Raw genomic sequence first — 19,689 nt, forward strand, 5'->3', positions numbered from 1 at the left:
ATGTTTGAAAAATACATATGAAAAGTTGTATTATAGTACGTAGTAGTAGTTAAATATTGTTATTTTTTAACAAAATGTTGGAGGATCAAATCTTGATCCCAATTTAACGAAGATTAGACATATTTTTACTATTGTAGGATATATATGTTTTTTCTTTCAAAACTTACTATTATATGACTACATTAACATTGACTATATTGATCCAAGCGTACTTTTATCCTGAATTCTCAAATTTATACCATTTAAAAAAAATGTTTAAAGCTTATACGTTAAGGCTACCTATATGGCATACCATTGATTCATAATTCTTAATAATGTATTAATGTTCATATTTTCTAAACAAATATTGAAACAAAGTTAATAATTTTTTTTCACTTTTAACAAACTATCTCATACAGGAAGTTAAATGAAACTAACTGTCCTCAACTATTGACTTAATTGTAGTAGACTAATCTTTCTATCCACCGCCCATACACACATTTAACTATTTAAGTATTACTTCTTTGATGGTAAATTGACAAAATTGTTCATCACATTTAATACATAAGTACAATATTATCTATATTTATCGTCTAAAAAGTTAAAAATGAAAACATATTACGTACAAAACAACTTCGATTGACCCTTACTAAAGTTATTTCATCGATCAACACATTAGTCGTTTGCCATACATTATTATTGGTAACCCTAAAAGCTACATACTTGTATATGATACACACATACGGAGTACTTGACATATACAAATAAATTTGAGATAAAAATTTCTAACCAAAATCTCACCTATCTATAGCCGCCTACTAATTAGCCTTTATTAAAAGAGTTAAATAAAAAAATTTATCTCTTTGACTAAACATTTATATATTGAAGATACCAAAAATGTCCATGATTTTTTCCATAACATGAAATTAAAGGCATAATTTTATAGTCCACATACATAGGCATAAAAATGTCCCACTACACTATACAACATTAACTATTATTAGGGCTGTAGTTGGCAGCTGCAACATTTAACTAGCCTCACCAATGCGTTGGAAATTAAAATTTCACAGGTACCCTTCATTTAAAACATTCACCTAAATTTTCAAGCATTTTCCATTTCTTATACCCCCCCTCTTCTTCTTCTAACTCCTACCCACCATTCCACTTCTCTTATGATGCAACAACTACTACCTCTCTTTACTCACTCACTTCTCTAAATACTCGGCTCGACTCGTTTACACCCCTTACCACTACCACACACTGTACTACACAGAGTGTACATACAACTAACCATGGATTTCTCTTCTTACTATCACCTCATTTTTATCTCCTTAGCAATCCTTTTGATTACAACTCTTTCCTTTGGGTTCATCTTCACTCAAAACAAATCCTCCTCCTCCTCCTCTAAGGGAAAGGTCAAATCATCGTCGAGGTCTGGGGGAAGGCGTACACTTCCCCCAGGCCCTCCCGGGTGGCCTATAGTTGGCAACCTATTCCAGGTTGCCAACTCGGGGAAATACTTCTTTGAATACGTAAGAGACCTAAAACCAAAGTACGGCCCCATCTTTACACTCAAGATGGGGTCACGTACTTTGATCATAGTCAGCAGCGCCGAGTTAGCACACAAGGCGCTGATCGAAAAGGGTCAGGTGTTCGCCACCCGACCCGCTGAGACCCCGACTCGAGGGATCTTTAGTTGCAACAAGTTTACTGTCAATGCCGCAACTTACGGTCCGGTTTGGCGGTCCCTTAGGAAAAACATGGTTCAAAACGGTCTTAGCTCATCTAGGCTAAAGGAGTTCAAAGGTGTGCGTAATGTTGCAATGGATAAGTTCATAGAAAGGATCAAAGCCGAGGCCGAGAAGGACCCAAACGGCGTCGTTTACGTGCTGAAGAACGCTCGTTTCGCGGTGTTTACTATATTGTTGTCGATGTGTTTCGGAGTTCATATGAGTGAGGAAAATATTGATATGATCGATCACACGTTAAAGGAGGTGTTGATTACGGTGAACCCGCGAATTGACGACTTTCTCCCTATTCTTAGCTTCTTTTTCTCCAAGCAACGCAAGGAAGCATTAGAGGTTCGGAAGAAGCAAATCGAGACTCTTCGCCCGTTCATCGAACAGCGACGGGCCATTCTTCGGGCCGGGGTTGAATCGGATCCTACTGCGATGCCGTTCTCGTATCTCGACACGCTGTTTGAGGTCAAGGTTGAGGGTCGGAATTCGGGCCCGACTGAGCCCGAGATAGTGACCCTGTGTTCGGAGTTTATCAACGGGGGGACTGATACTACCGCGACCGCTATCGAATGGGCCGTGGCCCGGATGATTGAGAACCCGGCACTGCAAGAGAGGATGTATAACGAGATCCGATCCGCAGTGGGTACCCGGCCCGTTGAAGAGGGGGACCTCGATAAGATGCCTTACTTGCATGCCTTTGTGAAGGAGCTTTTACGAAAACACCCTCCGACTTACTTTTCACTAACTCACGCGGTCACTGAGCCCGCTACCCTGGGGGGATACCATATCCCCACAGGGTGCAATGTGGAATTATTTTTGCCCGGGATATCGGAGGATCCGAAACTTTGGAAAAACCCGGAAAATTTCGACCCAGAGCGGTTTTTAACGGGTGGGGAGGATGCGGATATCACGGGGGTACGGGAAGTGAAAATGATACCATTTGGGGCTGGTAGACGTGTGTGTCCGGGTCTAAGTATGGCAACAATACATGTGAATTTATTGATTGCAAGGTTGGTCCAAGAATTTGAATGGAGGGCATTTCCGGAAAATAGCAAGGTTGACTTTACTGAGAAGCTTGAGTTTACTGTGATCATGAAGAATCCATTGAGAGCCAAGATTATTCCTCGGGTTTGATTCATTTATCACGAATTTACTATTTTTATTTAGGTTTTAAACATATATTGTTTAGTTTTTTTTTTTTTTTTTTTTTTTTTTTTTTTAACTTTGATTTACTTATTACGGTTCATTATATTTTCCTTTGGCATATATTAAAGGTGTGATTGTAATTTCAAAGCAGCAATTTACAAGAGAATATTTTTGTTTATAGTGCAGATTTGTTCATTGGTATTTTTATAATTAATTGATCTTTCTATATAAGTTTTGATACTCGTATGATGTAGTGCTTGTGATGATGATGCGTTTTATTCGATCTAGTCCTCTTGATGCTAATCTGAATGGTATAATGGCCGATTGGAGGTCGATTTCTACTTATGATCGAATTGATTAGCCGATTTTGGAATTGATTGATGTGATAAGCATTTAAAAGCGTAAAATTAAGGTGGGCATGATGTAGTTGGTGGAGGATCACCGTACCATGATTAATGTGATTGAAAGTTCATATAAAATCGGAAAAATTAAGTACATTTTCACACTCGTATATGATATTATCATGATTAAAGGTGACAACTAGCTTAGGACATTTGTTTGGGTTCGATTTAGGAGTCTTACAAGAGAGATTGAGTCAATATCGGTATGATACGTAACTTTCAGGTCATTAGCACCTTGTCTAGCTAGTTTACACATGTATGAAAGGCACTCCCTAGCTTATTAATCTTGCTTCAAAGGAAATTATGAATATAATGATTACTAGATTAAATTGGCTAAATAGTCTGGATTACTTGTTTTGTGTTTCTATATTACAGTTGTATTTCTGAGTTCTTGGTGGCAATCATAATTGCATTATTGTGGTCTCGTTTAATAATGGGTTTGAGTTAAGGTTTCCTCAAATTATGTCATTGAGTATTTGAGTGTCCTTATTTAATAGTCTTTTCCCCTTGAGGGTATCACCTTTATCTTACTCCATTTGTTCTTTCAATGAATTCTCTTCCATATAGGGAAATTTTACTTAATTATAGTATGAAATACGGAGTACTATAATTATTGAGTTATTCCATTTAATAAAATCTACTTATTATTACAATGATAGCACTACAGTACACCTAAGTATGATGTTTAAATTTACGTAGTAATTAAGATGAAATTTGATATTTTAATTTTGCTTGTAAATATAAAACAATGTATATTCCGTAGTTGTAATTACCATTTACCAATAATGAAGTTATTTATAAAAAATAAAAATAATTATCGTTTGCCTGATATGGTTTAGCCTTGTCCAACAATGATTTGTTTGACCTCTCATTTGTTTTATAAAGAATTGGGTTTAAAATTCAATACAAATATGTACTCTATAGTACGAGTACTCTTTATCATACTACTCTGTAGTAAAATCAATTTGTAAATAAAAAGTGAAATATGTAATACTTAATAATGTAATAAATGATGACACAAACACACAATAATAAGTGGTAGAATTATGAAGTTACATTGACTTTGACTTTGACTTTGACTTTGACTTTGACTTGTAAGGCTTGTAAATTACATAGAGTACATCACAGCACCACATATCAGGTATTCCCAAAAATTTTAATAATTATTTTTTAAAAATACATAATTTAAGAGGGATTTAACAAAATAATACTCCTAATTAAAATTAAAATAGAAATAAAAAAAAAAAAGACAAAATCAACAATAGTAGACTCTTTGGTAAACAAGTGAGATATTAAAGGAATAAACAAGTGTTGCCTTATTTTCATCTTAGCCATTCCTATTCAACCCATTAATAATGAACTTTAATTGAAATAATAAACTATAAATAACTTGAGAATTAAATGGAGTTCAAATGCAAGTGTTACTGTACAATTTTACCAATATTTATCAAGCAAGCATAATTAAGCTTTTTGAACTCATATTTTTTTTGACACATTGGTTCCTATAATATCTATCACCCTAATCTAAATCTATGTGTTACTGTAGAAAAAAATTAAAATAAAAATGAAAACTCAATATTGATCATTGTCCATGAAAAGTGAATACGAAGTTCGTATGGTATAACACAAGAAACTGAGCAATCTTAATTATTTTTTGATAGGAGTATAATAAACTGTCATAGTCAAATATTAAAAAAATAAGGGAAAAAGAACAAAAAATAAAAATAAATCCAATGAGTACACAATTACAAATGGTAGAGAATATTAAAATGCCTAGTATTTTTTTTTTAATCGGAATATTCTTAGTTAACAAGAAACAAACAATATATTACCAAAGATTTTAAGAATAATCTATTACGAGTAATCCGTATTATTTTTTCCAAAAAGAGCAAAATGGTTGACATTAATTGCAACTTTTGCAAGTATGCCAGATTATCAATGGGTGATGTCTAGTGGCTGGCTATGTTTCTCCCAACTTCCCAACCCCTCTACCTTTAAGGCCATTTATTTAAGTCAACCTTCCAAAAAAGAAACTAAATAAAATAAATAAATAAATAAATAATTGATTTAGGTTCTGTTCACGTTTACTAAATTGAACTGAACTGATTGGAATTGAACTGATTGGAGCTGAACTGAACTGAACTGAACTGAACTGGATAGAGCTTAAATGAATTTTTTACGAGAGAAGGAAATCAGGAGTTGAACTGAAGTGAACTGAAATGAAGTGAACTGAAATGAATTGAACTGAACTGATTGGAGCTGAACTGAACTGAATAGAGCTGAAATGAATTTTTTACGAGAGAAGAAAATCAGGAGTTGAATTGAACTGAACTGAACTGAAATTAAGCTGAAGTCATGCAATTACCAATAATATTTAATTTTGAAAAAAAAAAAGATTCTAACTAATTTTAATTTCCATCAATTGAATTGGTCCATAACATAATCTATTTATAAAAATAAAATAAAAAATCACCTACCAACAACAATTAATTAAACTACTCCACACATAGAATCTGTTTTTGTCTTTAAAAGAAGGAAATATATTCCAAAACACAAGAAGATAATGAGGAGCACAAATCATACTTTGCCACCTTAATTAATTATTACTCACTATTAGACACAATCTCCCATTAATAATTTATATATAAACTCAAAGTTTGAGCTTTCTTTCTCTCCTCTATTCCCTGAAAACCATAATTTTTTCTAAAAAAACATCCCTAAACACTTCCTAGAAAAACATATAGCTATTAAACTTTGTTTTAATTTTTATTCTTAGTTTCTTAGAAAAAATGGAAATGGTGTGTTACCAAGTAGGAAGGTCTTCATACCAAGATTTACTCAAGGAGCTAGAAGCTGATATACAACATGCTAATGCCCTGTAAGTACATAATTTCATGCTTTACGCCTTCGCCCCGTGCCTAGTTGTCAACGGGGCGAAGGCTTACCTAGTTCTATATTATTCGTTACTTAATACTTATGTATAGGGCATGTTAAAAAAAGTTATATAGTTATGTTATGTTAAAATTAATTTGTTTTATAATTATTGTTTACAGGGTAGCTGCAATTCCAAAACCAAAAAAAGGTGTTTGTCTTCATATGAAATTGGAGTACAATCAATTGTCACCTTTGCTTTATCTTTTGCTCCAATGGCTTGATAGTTCTTGTTCCTGCTTTTTTCCTCTTTACTTCAATCTATTTAACATTCTAATATATGAGGTTGGTCTTTCTTCTTAGCCTTTTGTTAAAAAATTAATGTTTTTATGTTTGTTCGCGATTAGTTTATCCTTTGATGTTTTGCTATTACATTCGTTAATTTTAAACTCGCTATTCTACGATACATTTAAGACTATTGGATTTGTTAGGTTTCTGAAACGCGAGTATAGGAAGTAGAATTTCTTAGGAAATGGGTCTTTGGTGTTCTTTGTCTTGTTAAAGCCGTACTCATACATAAGTAAACGTCCCCAAATATGCTATCTTGAACTCTTGGTTGTAAAAACAGAGAATCGAATTCATAACTACATACAACATGTATTAATTTGGGGGATGTCAACATGAAAAATTGTTTCCCAAGCAAACAATTTTTTTAAGCTAGTTTAATTAATCAAATTCGTTGAATTTTTCAATATAGGTTTATCCAGATGGAAGAACCAATATATCCACCCAAGGAAGCAAGGCAACAGTTAGAGAATTCTATGGTAGGTACATTAATTAAATAACAAGATAATTAAATAATTACGGAGTACATAATACTATAGTCATCCTATCGCAAGAACGGATTTATTTAATTAACGCAACGCCCCAATACATGGCAAAAAACTTAATTTTAAAAGTGTTTCAAAGATTTGGTCGTTTTTGCTCACATTTGAGATGGATTTATCATTGCTCATTAATATTATTGTATCATGCTAACTTGCTTTAAACAATATGAAAATTGGCAGCTATCATACTTCCTTCCCTAACAAGGCTTCACAATGATTTGGTGGAGCGCGAAAGTAGAATAAATTTGACCAAGAAAAGTGGTGACAAGGAGAATTTATTAGGGCATGGTAATGGTAGGCTTCAAAATGTGATTGATCAAGAAAGAGAGGATGAATGTGGGATATGTTTGGTGCCGACTACTAAAATGGTCTTGCCTGGCTGCTGTCATGCAATGTGCATCAACTGTTACCGCAACTGGTAAAACTTTTTTTTTTTTTTTTTTTTTTTTTTTTTTTTTTTTTACCACCCAACACTGTCAAAAGTTTTGCGAGCTTGCACCAAAGATTAACAAGTCGAAAAACTAAATAACATAGCAACATACATCCACCATAAAGTTTTAAGGTTCCAAATTTGATGTTTATTGAGACACTCAAGTTTCATTCTTTGAACAAAAACTCCTCGAAATTGAACTTATTTATCCTGAAACTTATTTTTAAAGGCTATAAGAACGTGTCTTGACTCTTGAGTAGGGTATGAGTCAAAAAACCGCGCTATTTTTTAGTTTGTACAGTACATATTTCTTTTTAAGAATGAATGGATAGCTGACTTTTTCTTTGTCCAAAAACTGTAGGAATACAAAGTCTGCATCATGCCCCTTCTGCAGAGGAGGATTAAAAAGAGTAAAGTCAGAGGATTTATGGGTTCTGACAAGTGAATCTGAAGTAATAGATGCAGAGACTGTATCAACAGAGGAACTGTCAAGATTTTACCTCTACATTCAAAGTTTGCCAAAGGATAAAACAGAAGCTCCTTTCTGGGTTTACTATAATTACTTAACATAATCCATGTCTTTAAGAAGAATTTAGTCATATAACTGAGATTAGTTTCAAGCTTTCTGTACTTCTGCCAAAAGGGTTGATGAATCAGTCAGAAAATTGTACAGAATAAGGTAAAATTATTCATCTGAAATCAGCAGAAAAAGCCAGATGTAAATGATGTACAGTAAAAAAAACATATCCAAATTTTCTTCTTTCGGTCTCACTTAAAAGGCAAAAAGAATGAAAAATTAATCTTCCAACATGTAATTAAAATCTCAGCCTAGCAATAGCCAAGGTATATATACAGAGTATTAGTATAATGTAAAGCTCTCTTTTATCCCCTGCCCTGTTCTTTGTAAATTATGTTTTGCTGGCAAGAAAATATTCAGGATATCTGTTGCTTAGTGTGATTCAGGTTCCCTGAATATTCTTTTGTGTTGGATAACTAGAGAGCTGCAACAATTACCCCTGAACACGGATCATGTGTTCGTGTCTTTAGCTATAGAAGTTACTGCAACGCATATCAGTATATCACAATATTGTTAATCTGTCTCAAATTAAAATTGATACAGGAGAATGGCAAAGATATAAGGAGTTGAAAATGGGTTGGTAGGCCCTGGCCTAATTTCGAAGAAAACACTTCTTATTTCAAACTTGCAATTTAACATTTTAATCACTAATATCTTTAATTATCATAATGTAAAAATTTCGATATTATTACAGAAAAAAGAAAAATTGAGGCAAATCTAACAAGATCTCACATAACTATATTTTTTCTTAGTTATAAAGAATCATCCCTAATCAAAATGAAACATATGAAAGTGAAACAATTAAAGTGTGGAGGGAAAAAAAAAATGAATATACAAAATTTGAAAGAGTGACAATTGGTACAAGTCAACTTAAGTTTTGGATGTACATCTTTGAAAAAAGATACTTTGCTTTAAATACCAACAATTACAACAAGGAAGCTCCTCCAAAACAGGGAGGTGAAAGAGCATATACATGAAATTACTCATCATAGCATGGCCAAACTAGGTGAATAACTGAATTTGGCTGATTTCAAGCTTTAAAGAGCATTCAGATTAAGATTTGAAATGATACACTTAGATGTTATTTACGGCATAACAGATTAACAGAATAACAGGACATATTGCAACCCATTGCTTACATAATGCAGCATGCATTAATATAATTCAACTTATATTACTAGCAAATTTATGAAGCTCTTATGATCACAGAGATCTTGAAGAATCACAGCACCTCTATTGCTGACTTGCTCCAGCTCCTCCTTTCTGAAAATGCCAGTGCAAACTCCTATTGCCAAAGCTCCCTCACATTCAGCTGCTATGATATCGTTTGGCTGCAAAAGAATATCCAAATAATTCAGAACACTAGATCATCTTTTTGAGAAGAAGGAAAAAAAAAAAAAAAAAAAAAAAACCAAGGTAATCATAGGAACATAGGAAGCAACTTATCTAATAAGCAAAGTTATAGGGAGTAGATTCTCCACATACTGTGTCTCCAACATGCAGTCGGGAATAAAATTTCCCAGGATATAGATTTTCAGCCCTTTCTGCTGCAATTTTGATGAGATGACCTCGATCCATGTGATCGCTCCCAAATCTGAAAAATGAACTATCATCAATTATGGAAAACCTAACAAAATAGTTATGGTTGACATGTTTTTTTGACTAACCCTCCAAAATGCAGAACACTAAAATACTTCTTGATACCCAAGGCATCCAATTTCATCCATGCAGTCTCTTCCAAGTTACCTGTAACCTGATAGCAGGAGTAACGAGACATAAAGGTTAAAGCAAACTGCAGAACCTTGTAGGACAGAATCAGACAAGTCGAATGCAATCAAAGCTACTCACAGTTTAAGCTGAACGCAGTCAGACAACTACCAAATTAAAGCATCAGGAGTAAATATATCAGCACCCACAGCCTTGCCAATTAGCGGGTTAATTTTCTTGATACCCATAAATTATGATATCTATCAAAAAGACCATGCTTATGTCCAAATTTGAATAATTATTTTCATTTATAATGATGTTTGTATCAACACAGGAAATAGGAGAGATATAACGAGAGGTCACAATAATGATTGAATAGGTTAAAATTTTGTGGAGCACAAGACTCACATCAAAGTAAAACAACAGATAAAAGAAATTGTTAAATATATCAAGGAGAAAATGTCTATATGAACTCACCAAACCAATGATTACATTATTCATTGATGACAAGGTTTGAAGAAGAGATTCAACACCAGGAAGCAATTCAAGACCCTTTCCTAGGTCTTCAGCGTGAGCCTTTGCATATTCAGTCATCTTTGACATCAAAATCGGGAGCTTTTCAGTAGCAACCTTGATACAACAAGAAGAAAATTAATTAAGATATTGTCAAAATGGCGATCAGAAAAATATCAGCAAATGGTGTAATGAGTATCACCGAATTGAAAGAAAGGTGCGACATCAGATCTTCAAAGTAGTATAGTTCGAGAGGAGTTAATATATTTCCTCGTTCTAGTGGAAGTTACTAGATGGGCCAGTTATACAGTGGTATACATATAGGAGCATGAGTATTTTATGTTATCAATCAATACGTAGGCTCATTTTAGGTTGCTGAGATTTAGTTGGTAGTCGGTTAGCCATGGTACTAGTTCATCAGATCATGGATAGTGTTCATAGTTATTAGCTTTAGTTAGTAGTTTGGTTCTTGACATATATCCTACAATTTAATCTGTTTATTTATGGAATGAAGTAATCAAGTAATAAGCATTTTCTTTGTTTATAGTCCATCTCTTTGTCTTGCTTATAACTTACTCCATATAGCACAACATGATATCAATTAAGGACTTATCAACCTACACCTTTGATGAGTTGATGACTTGTTTAAACTTAAGTGAACAGCAACTCTATGTTTACGATCTGAATAAAACAAACTGGCATTGAAGTCCTACAAGGCTATACCTCTTCTTTGCATCAATTGGGAGTGAAACATAAATTTGAAGCACACTTATCTGGCCTAGTTCCAAAGTAGGAAATACTAGTAACTAAAGCCAAAGTGAGGAAACCGTATAGCTAGAATGCAACGGAAAATTCAGAGATGTCTTCCTGACCAAAGTGCAGAAAATTTAATACAGCAGACGTTATCAGCAGCACCTCAACCTCCCCCCCCCCCCCCCCCCAAAAAAAAAAAAAAAAAAAAAATAAATAAATAAATAAAAATTACATTGCAATAATAAAATGATAGTAAAACAACAAAAATTGCAGTAATACCAGAAAGCTACCAACCTCAGATGATATACCGTAGTGGACAAGCGTGTTCACGAGGATTGCAGGATCAGTCGAACCATGAGGCTGGAAAAAAAACATTAGGATTATATCAATAAAACAATAATTTAGCTTCCATTAATTCTAAAAAATGGGGGGAATAACAAAACTTGAAGCAGTAAGCATACAGTAGCAATATCCACCAGCCACAACATTCATTGTTCAAGTTCTTGCATTTAACCATTTTCTTAATCAAAGTAAACAGGCATGAAGATGAGCACTAACATGATTTAGTACAATCAAAACCCAGAAAATTTTAAGTGAAACATCATGTTGCATCATACTGCTGCCCTACCCAATGCCTCTAATTGGCACTTGCCTAGCAGCCTAGGGCAGGGAAAATGGGCAAGGGCCAAGGAGTCAAATATACACTAAACCTGTAATAATTTTTTTTATCTAACAGGTTATCAACTACTCTGTTTTTCACAGCAGAGAGTTACCAATAGAAGTTACATCACCATTTACAGTCCATCATATCCACAGCTATGACATTTGTGTTTCAGCTCCTTCACAGGCTTACATTAAAATGGAGGTGACATATTACAGGAATGATCAAATGGGAAAATAATCACGGACATACATGGTTGATTAGTCGTTCAGCTATTGATAATTTCTGACCAAACTTTGAGATGCTAACAGCATCATTTATCAGTTAATGCCATATCACAGCAAACCTAACACATTCCATGTTAAGGAAAACCACCCAATACTAGGAAATTCTGCTCAACTTTCATCTTAATCTATATAACTCATTATTATTAATCAGCAAAACCCAAACTAATAAAGACAAAAATAAGGCGAGGCCAATTACCAATGATAATAACCTTAATCATACAGAAGTAAAAACGACCATAAAGTGGACATTTAATCATTTATAATATGCAATATGAACAAAATGCTTGAAGAATGAGATAATGAATGAAGCACCTGAATAACGTCGATAGTACCATGAATTCCAAAGACTTGCAGGATAGCATAGGAGAAAGCTTGATAGAAATGGTTAGAGTTGGTCCCATCACTTTGAATTAAGGTTCCATCGATGTCAAATGTAACAAGTATTTTCTTAATTTCCTTCTTCCCTTGTTCCATCTCTATTTTGTCTGAGTATTTGTTGGTTCTGACAAGGTAGTTTGCAGAGAAAGATGCAGACAGAGTTCAAAAGACAAGGTTCTACCTTGTTTAAAAGTTCTAACTATACAAATTATGAATACTTTATAGACTTCTGGACTTCTATCAAAAGGAATGAATAAGCATAGCAAAACAGTACATAGAAATATAGAATATCAAATAGTAGTTGACCAGTCAGAAGTCAATGAACTCCAATATTTTATATTCCTTTTGAAAATGGCAAATGGCAAACATTTTTCCTAATTTTAAATTACACCAAAAACTGTGAATGATTGCTACTTTAAACTACTCCATATATGGCATCAGCAAAATGCTCCCACTACTCAATTATTATACCCCGTATTTCTTTGTCATTAGCCATTATTATAGTTTCAAAATGTAAAGGGTCATTCAATTGCAAGCAATAATATATTCAATGATTTCAATCGATAAACGAGAGAACCATCCAGGGAAAAAAGAAAAAAAAAGATCAAGTGACATGATTGCTGAGTAGAACTAATTTCATCAGCAAACTGATGTAGAAAGGCTTTATGTAGTACAAACATAGTGCACAAAAAGGCTTCATGACATTCATGTAGTACAGACATAGTGCACAAAAAGGCTTCCGCAGTTCCACCAATTTTATAGCTTGGGGGCCTCTGTCATAATCAATATAATTGGATTTTAAAGTGTTCATTTCAAGACCATAAAAAGTTCAGATCTTCTCAGTCGTCAGACCTCATTGTTAATTGTCTTTCTTTGAACTCTTAAGAATAGTAGACATTTATACCCTTAAAAATATTTGTCTACATATTTTCCCTCATTAATGCTACCAACAACTAAAGTTGTGACATAGGGCAAAATCGAAAGAGCTTCCTGAACATGGCTAGCTATGGTGCGCGCGGCCGCGCATCAACCACCCTAGTATTAATAAAACTATAAAAGCTTCACCATTTTTGACCTCGTAAGACATAACCTTAATTCAGCTAATATATATGTTTCTGTTATTTTGTGGGAAGGGTGGAGGGTAGGTGCAGGAGCAAATAAGGGAGCGTTCGAAAGTACTGTATTAGTCACTGGAAAAGCTAAGAAATTAAATGTCTGACCACCTCGTCTCATTACCCCAAACTTTGTGAACAGTTCTGCTAAAGATTGTCAAAATATTTAAAATGGCAGTCAATGTAAGATTATTGCATGACATTTAAATTTTAACTCCACTCAAGCATATCAATAGTTTAAGAACAACAATACTTATTGTAATCATCTAAAATAGCATACAAAGGGAGCCAAATTCAAAGACCCAGCAAATTTAAGAAGCTCTCACAATCAGAAAGATTTTTTAGAACGACAGCTCCTCCAGTGCTAGCTTGATCCAGCTCCTCCTTCCCAAAGATGCCAGTGCAAACACCAATTGCCAAAGCTCCCCCAAATTCAGCTGCTCGAATATCATTTGGCTGCATAAGAAGCAGACATGTCGACCAGCAAATTAGAGCCATGGTCTATCTAATCTTACTCCCATTTATTATTACAGCATGGTAGGGTTTGAAGCAATGAAGCAAAAATTAAACAAATATCTTGACAATCAAAATTTTTTTTGAAGGTAATAGATTTTACTATTTTACATACTGTATCTCCAACATGCACTTGCAAATCAAATTTCCCCGGAAAAAGCTTTCCAGCCCTTTCTGCTGCAATTTTGACTAGGTGACCTCGGTCAATGTGATCACTCCCAAACCTGAGATCTAGTAACCATCAGCCAGGGATAATGCAGAAAAAGATCAAGTTATACAAATGATTAGTCAACCAACCCTCCAATATGTGGAACACTAAAATATTTCTCGATGCCCAAGCCTTCCATCTTCATCCATGCCATCTCTTCCAAGTTGCCAGTAACCTAGAGCATAAAGAGGGTATTAAGACAAAAGCACAAAAGAATTCTGCCGCAAAAGTGATCAGATTCGGATAACAGAGGTCATTTATTGCAATTTTAATCCCTTCAATTTAAGCATGTGTTGTAGCCAGATAGCATTGTACCTTCAGACCAAAATAAATCTAGAAACTAACAGGTTGCCTGGAAATAGACTGAACTTAGAATTTCCAATTGTTCCTATTTATCCCAACAAACTAACACCCTTGGCATAGAGGCTAAACCTTTTTAGCAGGCAGCACCTATCTAAAGAATACCAGCTTGAACCAAAGTCGATATATAATTTAGAGAAAAGATGTCGATAACCATGAATTCTAAAGTAGCTTGAACAGTGAACCACCTACGACCACACAAAGCATCAGTACCCAGACCCCCCACCCTACCCCACTGCTCTATGGAAGTTTTCTCTTTTATTTCCCACTACTTTATGTCCACATGCAAATGGAAATATAGAACGCCTGATGCATTATATTGAAGTCAAACTCAAAACTAAAACTCTCAAAACTAAAACTCCTATTTGAGTATTCTTGCAGAAATAACAAGAGAAGTCCTCAGGGTGAATAATAAATCCCTACCTTATAAAAAGTGGAAGATTACACTTATGAATAGTGCACGGACGTTTATGACCTTCAAAATGTTTGTTTACCTTTTTACCCTTATTTTGTAATTTTATTAGGGATTTTCATTTTTGGTTTTTCACAAAACACCCTTAGACCATTAGATGGACGAATTTGAAACATCTACTCAATTAATGAGAAATTAAATGGAATAATAAAGCTTGAAATGTTTGATTTTTATGAAATGGGTATGATTTTTTTTTTTTTTTTTTTTTTTTTTTTTTTTTTTTTTTTTTGTACCCAAATGTTGAAATACAAGTATCCCACAAAGAAGAGTCGGGTAAGCAATATGCATTAGTATTATTTTTATTTTTGGTTTATTATCCTATGAAGATAGAATTAGCGTCATTTGTGTTCTAACTTCCGTTATTTCTTTGCATAAATAATACAAAAATAATTATTCCTTACACAATACATTGACTAAACCACTAAGATAACTTTTCATAAGAATTCATTTTTTTATTATAAAACTACCTAATCCAAACTTATGCAAATCAGTAACCAGATAATTAATCTTAGGAAAAGATAATTTGAAAATAATAGTGGTCACATTTAGCATATTCTACACCCATCTAGAGTTACCTACTACAATCTCTATATGAACGTATACTTGAGAGTTGTAGGTAGTTTTGACATACTATCTATTTTCTATATATGCCATATTCTAAACTATATGCGCTTGCTTATCTAATCTAAAGCTTGCTAAAGTTGCCTGAACTAAAAGTAGTAGCTTCTTTGATTAACTCCATTGTCTTTTCCCTTAACACATTTACTGTATTACTGGATAGGGTGATTGACTGGAATTTGAAGCAATAGCTACTAGGTTAGCGACTAAGCCCATGTTTTTTAGATTGCACCAACAACTTCCCCTAAAATAAATAAAAAAAGGCACCAACAACTAACCTGAATAGAATCTGGGCTCTAAATCTGAAAGCCATTTCCTTTGAGCAAGCTATGGTATTGCACTAACATGAATACTTACACTGTGTGGCTTCTTACAAGAACATTGGCAAAGACTATACTTTTTTATTAGCTTTTGACACCCATGTATTGCGTACTAGCAACATTAAACTTTGCTTATGAGCCATCAGTTGTAATAGTTGCTTTTGAAAAGACTCATATCACTTTTTTACTCTTTTGTCATACAATTAAATAGCCTATTATGGTTATGATATTAGCTTAACTTACAGTTCACATCTTCAAGCGTTTTTGTAGTTGCATTACACATAATAACTATGGCCGTATTTCACAATGCTACAATTAGAAACACATTGATTAGAAACATAGTATTGCTCATGAGATACAAAAGCAATCAATACACAAGAGCACTGAAAACAAATTATATGCTCCTCAAGTGAAGAAGTTCTTATTTATAAATTGTTTATCAATAAGTCTGCTAGGTTTGTTTTCAAAAAAAAGTCTGCTAGGTTTAAGCTTTACTTGTGAAGCAGTGATGCTTCTGTTCTAATGTGCCAAAAGGATTCTTCCATTCATTTCGTAATATATAACATTAATACGGCGATATATCTCACTTAATATATTCACATTATAACCAAAGACATAAAGCGAAAAGTTTCATTACCAGTCCGTTACTTATGTGTGGAGTGTAAACGCAAGCCAAAAGAGCCTAATATAACAACTAGCCATCCGCGCGCATCGCACGCGTGGGATACCCTAGTAAAAAAAAAAAAAAAAAAAAAAAAAAAAAAAAAAAAAGGTACTTTGCAAAAAGAGAATTGTACAAAAAGTTTCAAAGACCACAACTAATACTTTCAGAGCAGGTGGTTGACAACCAAATGAGAGTTATGCTGGATTGTGTAGGGTATGAAGCAAGAAACATGCATCTATGCACACTTACCAGTCCAATGACTATAGAATTTCTTGATGACAAAGTTTGAAGGAGAGATTCAACACCAGGAAGCACTTCAAGACCTTCTCCAATGTCTTTAGCATGACCCTTGGCATATTCAATCATCTTTGACTTTAAATCCGAGAGCTTTTCAGTAGCAACCTTTATAAGCAACGAAAACAGAATCATAACTCAGATGTACATGTGGATTAGTGCGCAAATATAAACAAGCAGTTAGCAGCTAAAATTACACAGCTAAAGCAGAGCTAAACCATTTGGGTATCAGGACAAAAGAATTAGTCTATGCAATCATATACTACAGTACTATATAGCACTTTGGTCATCGACTTGTAGCTTAATTTCTTAGATGTTGAGCCAGTAATGGCAGCAGCAACATCTCCCTCATAGACAAAAGCGCTGAGACAGTTGGGCCTTAACTTATAAAATATTAGCTAGGGGACCATGTTAAATGCCTCACCTCATCTTAACTTATACTGTATATAACTACTTCGAGGAGATAATTGCCTTCACATAAAAGAGTGCAATGATTAGTTAACCTGCCTGGCGATAAAAATTATGTGATATGTATCAAACTCCTATTGCAATGGTACTAAACTATTATTACCTTTGCATAAAAGAGTGCAATAGAGACCAGAAACAAGTTCTTTTTTAGTGACTAGGAGTATCAATTACAGTAGTTTTCTATCATAAACAAAGCAAGTAATAAGTTCCAAAAAGGCATGACATCGAGAGTAAAAAATGCAGCAAGATTCCAAATGGCTATCAATTACTAACCTTAGATTGTATCCCATAATGGACAAGCGTGTTCACAAGGATTGCAGGATCAGTCAAACCATGATGCTGCACAAGAATATTAGTGCTCTATTATTAGCCAAAAGACTTAAGCTTGTGTACTCATAGTAATAAATTGCAGTTTAATCAACTTGAAGTAGAAAGTAGCAACCAACTAGTAGCCAAATTTCATAATTTAGGACTTGAAGTTGCTATTTACATATCTCTTAATGGAAAAGAACAAGCACCAAATGAAACTGCCATAATTTCGCCATCAATTTCATTGCCATAGATTACGTGTATCGAAATTAGACCTCCAATCACAAAGAAGCTACTATTATATAGATTTAGAAAAAGATTAGCAAACAAATGCCAACCCTTTTACTCTGTTTAAATTTGACACGAAAAGGCCAAAAAACAAACAATCAAAAATTGATAAACATGATCAATGAAATATTCTCAATTCCTACCCCAATTTTAGGACTTTGAGGTTTTCCCGTTTCCAAAATCCCAAAGCGTCCAAGCTAATGAAGCCTAAAAATGGATGGGACTTGAGACATTCCCATTTTCAGAACGTTTTCAATTCTGAAACCCGAGCTTTTTCCATGTTACACAGGTTTTTGACAAATAAACTGGATCATATAGACCGTAACCTACTCATAATATTCCATAATCACAAATTAACATACCCCATTTCAAGAAAAATATTGAAAACAACCAATTCAACAGTAAAATAAAAAACCCATCAACATGAACAATACCCTTAATCAAATTGGGCAAAATTATATGAAGAACACACCCAAATTAGAACAAAGTAATAAAATTTGAAAGTGGGTATCTAAGATTAAACCCCAAAAAAGCTTAAATTAGATTACGAATTAATAAACCTGAATGACATCGATTGTACCATCAATACCAAAAACTTGGAGGAACGCATGGGAAAAAGCTTGACGATGAAGGTGGTTGGACGTGGGGCCAGTGCTTCGAATTAAGGTTCCATCGATGTCAAATGTAACCAGCACTCTCTTAGCTTCCTTCTTCCCTTGTTCCATTGTTGTCTCCTTGATCTCTGTAATCTGTTGTAACTTGTAACTTCAACTTCACTGTGCTTTTCCATTGTTGAGGTTTTTTTTGTTTTTTTTTTATTTTTTTTTTTTAGAGGAAATGGGTTAACTTTATGATGTCAAAATGCTTATATTTGCTTTAAAATGAAAAGCTTGTATAGATTAAAGTGAGGTTACATCCAAATGAATGAATGATCCAATGCATAAATACTTAGATAATGAAATGTCACATTATCAATTGAGTGTGTGATTTATTATACAAAAAATAAAAAAAAAAATAGATGGATAAAATAATATCTAATTTTTTATGATTCACGATCAACCAATGTTATAGAGAGGCTAATCGGGCTAGCTAATAATGGGGTGGATGCGAAGCAAAGTGTTTTTGAAGGTGGTTCTAAAGGACTTTCGTGTTTTATTATTGGAGGACATTAGTGGTGTTGCTTATGCTAGATCAGTTCTGGAAGTTTCAAAAGATTAAGACTATTGTCGACTAGGGTATTTAATTAGTATTTTGTAGTTTTCCTTTTCCATTTGTGAAGTAACCATTATGAGTTTTGTGAACTCTACCAAAAAAAAAAAAAAAAAAAAAAAAAAACTAAGTAACTCCTTCGAGTATATGTTTTCAAAAATCCTCTTAACTAATATCACAAGACGAGGTATGAGTCCATACACTTTCACAAATGTCTTTGATACCACATGTTAGCAAACGATAGTAAAATTATACTAATATAATTTAAGTGAGGTTTCATCATAAAATCAATTGACAATAGGACAAAAATAAGGATAATGCTACTTCCTTTATAACTTGTCAACGTTATTGTAATTCTCGGTTTCTCCAAATAAAAAATATACATGTCAAACGAGTAGGGTATTGTGCCATGTCATGTCACATCATATTACACATTAGTCCGAGTAATAGACTGTGGCTCTAGACTTGATGGGTTCAAGGTGGAGAGGAATATGTTGGAGTCTAATGTTGCTAAGCTAGAAGCTT

General features: G+C 33.8%; 3 protein-coding genes across 8 annotated transcripts; 2 read left to right on the forward strand and 1 right to left on the reverse strand.

The window, feature by feature from the left end:
• Positions 1–1,111: 1,111 nt before the first annotated feature.
• Positions 1,112–3,061, forward strand: LOC145581668 (cytochrome P450 77A2-like). Its single transcript, XM_081638692.1, has one exon. The coding sequence runs from the start codon at positions 1,272–1,274 to the stop codon at positions 2,850–2,852; it is 1,581 nt and encodes a 526-aa protein (XP_081494818.1). The 5' UTR covers positions 1,112–1,271; the 3' UTR covers positions 2,853–3,061.
• A 2,854-nt stretch (positions 3,062–5,915) lies between these two features.
• On the forward strand, positions 5,916–8,377 carry LOC145582752 (E3 ubiquitin-protein ligase AIRP2-like). Its single transcript, XM_081639761.1, has 5 exons — positions 5,916–6,143; positions 6,319–6,481; positions 6,894–6,960; positions 7,204–7,441; positions 7,815–8,377. Exons 1-5 carry the CDS (start codon positions 6,055–6,057, stop codon positions 8,023–8,025), a joined length of 768 nt encoding a protein of 255 aa, XP_081495887.1. The 5' UTR covers positions 5,916–6,054; the 3' UTR covers positions 8,026–8,377.
• LOC145582753 (uncharacterized) lies at positions 7,939–18,825 on the reverse strand. 6 transcript variants are annotated; one of them, XM_081639767.1, is made up of 8 exons: positions 13,768–13,897; positions 12,264–12,453; positions 11,298–11,363; positions 10,215–10,367; positions 9,698–9,783; positions 9,516–9,624; positions 9,262–9,361; positions 7,939–8,086 (listed from the first exon to the last, which is right to left on the reverse strand). In XM_081639767.1, exons 2-8 carry the CDS (start codon positions 12,423–12,425, stop codon positions 8,070–8,072), a joined length of 693 nt encoding a protein of 230 aa, XP_081495893.1. In that variant the 5' UTR covers positions 12,426–12,453; positions 13,768–13,897; the 3' UTR covers positions 7,939–8,069. The 6 variants fall into 6 exon arrangements, with proteins under 6 accessions (XP_081495893.1, XP_081495891.1, XP_081495890.1 ...); XM_081639764.1 differs by lacking the exon at positions 7,939–8,086 and having other exon boundaries at positions 8,857–9,361; XM_081639766.1 differs by lacking the exons at positions 7,939–8,086; positions 9,262–9,361; positions 9,516–9,624; ... (1 more) ...; positions 10,215–10,367; positions 11,298–11,363 and adding exons at positions 14,070–14,178; positions 14,252–14,337; positions 16,846–16,998; positions 17,632–17,697; positions 18,516–18,824 and having other exon boundaries at positions 12,320–12,453.
• Between the last annotated feature and the right edge of the window lie 864 nt (positions 18,826–19,689).

The sequence above is a fragment of the Chenopodium album genome, chromosome 15, assembly GCF_948465745.1.
Source record: "Chenopodium album chromosome 15, dcCheAlbu1.1, whole genome shotgun sequence".
Taxonomy (NCBI): Eukaryota; Viridiplantae; Streptophyta; class Magnoliopsida; order Caryophyllales; family Amaranthaceae; genus Chenopodium; species Chenopodium album.

Coding starts and splice junctions, on each gene's coding strand:
- LOC145582752 (XM_081639761.1), top strand. CDS start 6,055: ATGGAAATGGTGTGTTACCAAGTAGGAAGGTCTTCATACCAAGATTTA. Junction 6,144..6,318: donor ATACAACATGCTAATGCCCT/GTAAGTACATAA, acceptor TATTGTTTACAG/GGTAGCTGCAATTCCAAAAC. Junction 7,442..7,814: donor ATCAACTGTTACCGCAACTG/GTAAAACTTTTT, acceptor CAAAAACTGTAG/GAATACAAAGTCTGCATCAT.
- LOC145581668 (XM_081638692.1), top strand. CDS start 1,272: ATGGATTTCTCTTCTTACTATCACCTCATTTTTATCTCCTTAGCAATC.
- LOC145582753 (XM_081639763.1), bottom strand. CDS start 18,680: ATGGAACAAGGGAAGAAGGAAGCTAAGAGAGTGCTGGTTACATTTGAC. Junction 14,179..14,251: donor AGTGTTCCACATATTGGAGG/GTTGGTTGACTA, acceptor ACTAGATCTCAG/GTTTGGGAGTGATCACATTG. Junction 13,898..14,069: donor AAGTGCATGTTGGAGATACA/GTATGTAAAATA, acceptor CTTCTTATGCAG/CCAAATGATATTCGAGCAGC.